The 7914-nt window shown below is 34.7% G+C and overlaps 1 protein-coding gene across 1 annotated transcript; it reads left to right on the top strand.

The window, feature by feature from the left end:
* The first annotated feature begins 1179 nt into the window (after nucleotides 1–1179).
* LOC311082816 (uncharacterized protein) lies at nucleotides 1180–7132 on the top strand. Its single transcript, XM_084113928.1, has 10 exons — nucleotides 1180–1272; nucleotides 1615–1733; nucleotides 1825–1863; nucleotides 2551–2700; nucleotides 2786–2906; nucleotides 4190–4402; nucleotides 4478–4561; nucleotides 5236–5377; nucleotides 5525–5687; nucleotides 5956–7132. Coding segments are annotated over exons 3-10 (1104 nt in total). The 5' UTR covers nucleotides 1180–1272; nucleotides 1615–1733; nucleotides 1825–1861; the 3' UTR covers nucleotides 6185–7132.
* The last annotated feature ends 782 nt before the right edge of the window (nucleotides 7133–7914 follow it).

The raw sequence follows: 7914 nt of genomic DNA, 5'->3' as shown, positions 1-7914 counted from the left end.
CCCCTCACCCCGCCAGCAGCACCGATAGATTCGCGTACAGAGACCGTATGTTGTACTTGGAAAATTACAGTTATTAACTTATAGAATATAACCATATGCATATGCATATACAACGCGAGGGTTTCGGGGATACATGAGTGTTTCTTGAAATGTTTAAATAATATTAGGCTACAACACTGCTAACAAATTTATGCCCAACATTAGAATCATCATTTCATTTAGCATCATAATTTGACAAAACTACAGCTTAACTGGAAATTAAAAAATATGTATATATTTGTATAGACGCACACACGCACGCACACACACACACACACACACTCTCTCTCTCTCTCTCTCTCTCTCTCTCTCTCTCTCTCTCTCTCTCACACACACACACACACACACACACACAAATTCATATTTTTATAATAGATTTTTATAGGTTTAGATTAAAACCTGAGCTTGACTGAAAATAAAACAAACATTTTTTATAACACACACACACGCAAGCAAGCACGTACGCTATTTTTATACAAACTGCAATACTACTGTAATATCATTTTAATTTTATTAATTTTAAATTCATATATTTATTATGGATTTTCATAGTTTTAAATTAAAGTCTGGTTCTGGGACAAGGGTTAAACAAAATCTTTACATAATGTATTTGAAAAGTAGCAAACAAAGGCAAGGCAGGGGGAAAAGTTTTTAAACCTGTTTTAATGTGACCTTCATAGCCAAAAGAAAACAATATATATATAGTCCTAAAAATTCAGTCAACCATTCACGTTGGTTTATTATGACAGAATGATATTTTGAGATAATGTAATAATATTAAATGTAATTAAACAATAAAATGATAATATAAAAATACATGTTGTGAAGGATAAAACTGTTTGATATATGAATGATTATAATGTACGTGTGTTGATTGGACATCGGTAGGAACATCCTCTTAAATGACAAGCGCTTAAACCAATGAGAGAAACAGATGTTTGTGTTATTTTGATATATTCTATGATATGGGCGTGTAAGCTTTCATACTAATAAACGTTAAAATATATCAATACAATTATTTTCTTTTGATAATTTATAGATAAATGTGGACGTCTTTTTTTATCTAAACGGCAGTTGTGCGTTTGAGTTGACAAGCATATTTGTCCCGCCCACGTGAGCCAACGAGCCAATAAGAAACATTGTATGCTATCTGCGCATGCTAAAGAAAGAAGTAGTCAGGAATTCATGCAGTGAATGCATCCATCTGGGCTTACGGGACACTGTCATCTGCAGGTGATCTGCCTTGACACAATGTACTCTTTGCACCACTAATGTTCTGGTTTCAATACATGTTGAATTATCTTTTACTATGTAGCTAAATCCAAGATACAGTCATTATGTAACAAATGCAATGTCAACCTTGTTTATTTTGATCTGCTTGCGACTTTTCTAATGCATAATCAAGCCTTGCAAATCCTTCTTACGTTTTGAAGAACATTGTAATGGGAAAGTCTTGCTGTAGACAGCTAACACAAGAGATACGTTGTTAGATACTATACATTATGCACAGTGTTATTGTTCTCTTCAATATCAGTAACTCCTTACAAACCTTTACTTTTTTGTCTATTTTAAAAGTAATTGTATTCTGGTGCATTCGTTTGGATAAAGAGAGAAGAGAGCCCACAGACTGTATCTTCATGTAGGAGGCGCTGTTGACATAAAGAATACATACTATCGGGAAAAATACTATCTGGGTAGGTTGCTAATAGATTCTGAAATAGTATCTGATTCTATGCATCTATGTACTGTATATTTACTATAATCAGAGTCCTTTTGCTACTCCAGGCATTAGAACTAACAACCAGCAGCTGGCATAAAAATAATGTAAGTATCATGTTAAAATAATGTCATTCAACATACAAGAATCATACAGTTGTTTGAGGTGATTTAATACTTTTATTGAGCAAGGATACATTAAACGGATCAAAAGTGCCAGTAAAGACTATTACATTGTTAAAACGTTTTGAATGCTAAATGCTAAAAGAAAAATCTATTTCAAATAAACGCTTTGGGGGAAAAAACTGTTCTTTTGAACTTTGTTCATCAAAGAATTCTGAAAAAAATGCATCACCGTTTCCACATATAATTAAGCAGCACAACCGTTTTGAGTATTGATAAGAAATGTTTCTTGAGCAGTAAATGAGCATGAATGATTTCTGAAGTATCATGCGACACTAAAGACTGAAAATGCACTACCATTAAATTACATTTAAAAAAGATATTAAAATAGTTATTCAAAGTGTATAATATTTCACAATATTACTGTTGCTTTTTTGCTGCAATTTTACAGGTTTTTTTGTCAAATAAATGCAGCCTTGTTGAGCATAAGCATTAAAAACGTAACCAGCAGCTGGCATGAAAAAATAATATAATTATCATGTTAAAATAATGTCATACAACATAGAAGAGTCATAAATAGTTCAGGTCAGTAGTACATATTATTAATTTTCATCATTATACTGAATAATTATACCCTAATGTGATGTAATGATGTTGTTATTTCTGTTTCAGGATTGTATTGAAGTGCTATCTCTCTCTTCCATTGGTGGCAGGGGCATTATTAGTGGGCCTTCCTTACAGTATCTCTCTGGTTGCCCAGTGGCTCTATGGCTGGCCCAGTAAACCAGGGTACCAAAAATATTTAGAGGCTGTCAAACCAAGGTGACACAGCATTAACATTTTGATGCTACTCTACTTTAATTATAGGCTTTTTAAATAATGCTGATGTTTCTTGTACTCCACGCAGACGCATATACTGCCTGACAAGAGCCGTGCTTGAAATGCTGAAGTATCTGCAGTATGGCAAACTGTATTTTCAGTGGAAACTGTGGTACAGTAATGACAAAAATAACAAGCACTATGTGAAAGTTAGTTCTATTTTTATATATTCCTGTTAATGTTAAGAAAGGGTGTGGTTTATTTAGCCACAGGGCACACAGTGAGCTATACAGTACAAGTCAAGTCACATTTATTTCTATAGCGCTTTTTACAATACAGATTGTTTAAAAGCAGCTTAACAGAGATAACAGGAAAATAATGCAAAAAAGTTTGTTTCAGAGTGCAGAGGCACAGAGAGAGAACGTTTAAGAAACAAAGCTACTATTAGGTCTACATTTAAGACAGTGATCATTCTTTTAGAGTTTTGTGATGCAACATGAACCGCAATATTAAAATGTTTTGAAAATGTACTTTGTCATGAACTGCTCCGGAGACGCAAAGGCTGTGGATCCAAATGCAGTAGTTTCTTAAAGGAGTAGTTCACTTTAAAATGAAAATTAGCCCATGATTTACTCACCCTCAAGCCATCTTAGGTGTATATGATTTTCTTCTTTCAGACAGATACAATCGGAGTTATATTAATAAACACCCTGACGCTTCTGAGCTTTATAATGGCAGTGCATTGCAACCATCTGATTGAAGCTCAAAAAAGTGCATCCATCCATTATATAAGAAGTTAAGTCGAATCTTAAGTCGAATCCATATGTTCATTTGGCCGGAAGCTACTTATTTTACTTTATAAAGTTTTAAATATGAATATTTTTCTTACACAAACTCATCGTTTTGCTTCAGAAGGCCTTTATTAATTTCTTTTATAATGGATGCACTCTTTTGAGCTTCAATCTGATGGTTGCAATGCACTGCCAAAGCTCAGAGAAGCGTCAGGGTGTTTATTAATATAACTCTGATTGTACTCGTCTGAAAGAAGAAAGTCATATACACCTAGGATGGCTTGAGGGGGAGTAAATCATGGGCTATTTTTCATTTTAAAGCGAACTACTCCTTTAAGGTTAATCCAAAACCACAGGGCAAACAATCCAGATAGCAACAGGGTCCAAGACACAGGCAAACCGGCAGAGGATCGGGACCATAACACAGGAAACCAGAAAAGCACTCAGATATGCCGTGGTGATACAAACAAGACTTCAGAATGAGTGAGTGAAAACACAGAGCCTATAAAAGACAAACACAAACGAGTTAATCACACACAGGTGGAAGTAATGAGACCTAATGAGTCCAGGCAATGTTTTATGGGAAGTGTAGTTAATGATGGGAAAGCAAAGGAGAAGGGAGGATTGCCCTCTAGTGGAAATCAAGGGCACATTTGTTCATTTCTATTTTACTATTTCATTGTTGTTCTGTCCTTTTCTAGGGCATCACCTTTGGTCGTCGAGGGAATAAGTTAGATTTATATTATTCACCAAGCATGGGCCATTCTGATGCTGCTCCTGTACCGGTGGTTGTATTTGTGTATGGAGGAGCCTGGGGTTCAGGAGACCGCTCTATTTACTGCCTGTTAGCCCTACAAATGGCAAAAGAGCTTAATGCCTCTGTAATATGTCCTGATTATTCCATATTCCCAAAGGTAAACCACCTATAAATATTTTTTATTTACTTTTTTAGTGTGGATTTTTTTTTTTAATGTGTGCTGTGTTTTTAGGGAAATGTGTTAAATATGATTCAAGACATTAGTGACAGTTTGCTGTGGGTGAGAGAAAAGGGACATGCGTACAATCTTGATCAGGTAAGTTTCCTGTTCCATGAACTTAACAGAATGTTAAATGTTGTAAAAACTGTTAAAATTGCATCACAAATGCCAATTTAACAGTTCAGCATTACTCAATGCACTTTGTAATATTAACTTTTGAATGTTTAATATTAGCACTTTAATATTTCAAAGTGCTTTCATTGTACGCTACCATTCAAAACTTTGAGGCGTGTTCTTTTATTCAACAAATATGCATTAAATAAATAGAAAGTGGCAAAGACTTTTACATTGTTACAAATAATTCTATTTCGAATAAAAATACTGTTCTTTTGAAATGTCTATTTATCAAGGAATCCTAAAAAATGCATCACGTGTTCCACATTATTATCAAATGATGTTTCTTGAGCAGCAAATCAGCATATTAGAATGATTTTTATGTAATGGCTACTGCAAATTCCACTTTGGCATCACAGGAATAAAGTGTACTTTAAAATATATGAAAATAGAAAACAGTTATCTCAATAAATTGTAACAATATTTCACAATATTACTGTTTTTACTGTATGTTTGTGAGCGCAAGAGATTTCTTTCAAAACTTTTAAATGGTAGTGTATATTTTCTATGCTATTTTGTAATAAAACAGTTTCACCTAGGCTAAATTGATGTAGAAATCTTCATCTAATTCTGAACCTACACTTTTTTTAATGCAGGACAACATAATATTAATAGGTCATTCAGCAGGGGCTCATCTGTGTTCCATTACCACACTGTTTCTGGTGAACAATGTAGAAGAATTGTTCATTGAGACCAACAAACAGAGAGATCTTGTATCTGCCATTAAAGGAATCATAGGTAAATCAATGCTCCAGATTTATTATGTTTCTTATATTATGATTGTTGCTTATTTAGCATAGCGGTTGCCCTGTTAATTTTAGAAAAAAACATGATCAAGTAAAGCAATATTTTTCATTCATGTTGTGTTTTTTGTCTTTGTAATAGGTCTGAGTGGCGTTTACAGTATAATGGATCATTATAAGCATGAGAAAATGCGGGCTGTTGAATATGTGTCAACTATGCACAAAGCTATGGATGGTGTGGAGAACTTTGATTATTACTCACCAACATCATTACTCAAGAAATTGAATAAGGATCAGTTGAAACGGTATGACAGTTATTGCATATTTCTATTTACACATTAACAACTGCTGAAACAGCAATACGTTAATTTGTTTTCTTTCTATCACTATAGTAAATTGGCCAACTTGTTAGATTGCCAATGCAGTTTACCTTAAGTAAAGGTCACGAGTACAGTACAGAAAGATGCAGAATACAGTCAGGGTGTTGAATTAAGCTCTGAGTTATGTTAGCTACTGTGAGGGTCAGAGCAATTACCTGTAAACACTTTATTATTTGCTGTGATTTTCTTGCAGCGTTCCTCCAGTGGGTTTGCTCCATGGAACCAATGACATCATAGTTCCGGCGGAATCATCAGTGATGTTCTCTGAGCTCCTGACTTCTCTTTCTGTCAGTATGTCTCTTTATCTAATACCTAAAATGAACCACACCGAGATGGTCACTGACCTTATGGCTCCAGACAGGCACTTTTACCATTCTGTTTATGGCTGTATTAAACAAGAGTACAGTAAATTTCAGGGTTAGGTTGATTAATATTTTTCATTAGTCATAAAAGTCATAAAATTACTAATATACTTTTCTAATATGCCAAACAGTCATTATCCTTAAGTCATTATATGTTCTTTAGTGTTTAATTGTAAGTTTACATTCAAGTTCTGATGAAGTTTTCCTCTGAAATGTTTAATTTTCCATCAAAATGTGTTCAGTAAGATGAAAATGTTAGCTCTGTGCTTGTTCATTTAAATAAAAAAAATAATCTGTTTAAAAATCTACCTTTTAAGTGTAATTAAATGCAATGAAAAGAGATTGTTCCAGTTAAAACAGGAAGAATTAATGAATAAAGATACAATTATGTTTCGCATTCGAAAATGCAATATGCTTGAAGAAATACTGCATTCTTATACATATATTTTATGTTTACTTGTGTAAATTCTTCTATAATGTTTATTTGAATCATACATAAATGTTTCTCTTTGTGTTCTACTTAGAGAATTAGTCATTTGGTTATTGATCTTCTTTTGTTTGTTTGCCATTCACAGTTGATGCCACATGATCTTAGATTGAATAACGTATGTTTCAGCTGTGCATGCTGTAGAAATGTTATTGATTTATATTTGCTTTTGTCATGACTGATGAAATGTTGTTGCCAAGAACACAATTATGTTCCTAATCGGGTGTTTAGACCAGCATTGAATATTCACCTTATAAGTAAACTGCTCCTTATTGTGGGAGCATATGCTTATGATATCTTAGGAAAGTAAAATGGATGTAACATAAAGTTATAGCACAGTAATAGGATTTATTATTATTGAGAAACGTGTTTGATTAAATATACATGTATTACAAGTGAATATATTTACATATTGATTGCACTGAAACTGTAACATCCACATCAGCATCATGTAAAATTGACATTCCTTTCTTCTTTTACTGCTGTGGCAGTAAAGTGCATTAAACAAAGACTATAAATTCTGACAGATTGGCCTTCGATTATTACCTGACCAGAGTAAATTTAAACGCAGAGCTGCATCGGTGTGGCCAGCAGGAGTCGCCGTTTCCCGTGTAATTAAAGTACTACAGCGAGCACTGGGAGGCAGCGTCTCCCACACCGCTGAGATCTGAAGTAGTGCTGGAGCTGGGACGAGCTCAAGCCTGTGTTGTTTGGGATGTCGAGGATTAAATATGGCCACTAGCTAGCTGATCTAACAGAACCAGTAACCGCGTCAGAAAGCACTGGCATCACCCGTGAAATATGGATGGGAAGAGCGCAAGAGGATCTCTTTAAAGCGCTTCTCACTGACGCTTGAACACATCGGCTGGTCTGGTGAGTTCTCATGGATATGCGGATACACTGGAGACATGCGAAACACATACAGTGGCGCTAGCTTCCTTCCTCCAAAATACAGCTGCCTTTCTTTGCATCTTTCTAGAAATATAAATATGTTATTCGGTTTATATAAATTACATTCAATGCAATCCAGCAGTGTGAAAATGAAGCGCACAGCTCGGCATGTATTGGTTGTGTGTAGCCGGGGCTGGCTAGCTGTGGCTAGGAGAGGAGGACTCCGCTAGCCTGTTAGCTGCTGGCGAATAATCACTCATGTGGAGAAAATTCACAAATACGATCGTTTATTATTGTTTACCTAGAGTTAATCATATGCGTCATTTTTATGACTTATTTTGAGGTTATTTAGGTTATGTTTGGTGATCTGTAATTGTCGTACTGTCACTGAAGATATCGCCTCATCCCGACT

The sequence above is a fragment of the Abramis brama genome (assembly GCF_963993115.1).
Source record: "Abramis brama genome assembly, chromosome: 5".
Classification (NCBI taxonomy): Eukaryota; Metazoa; Chordata; class Actinopteri; order Cypriniformes; family Leuciscidae; genus Abramis; species Abramis brama.
This window is presented reverse-complemented; position numbering and strand designations above follow the sequence as displayed.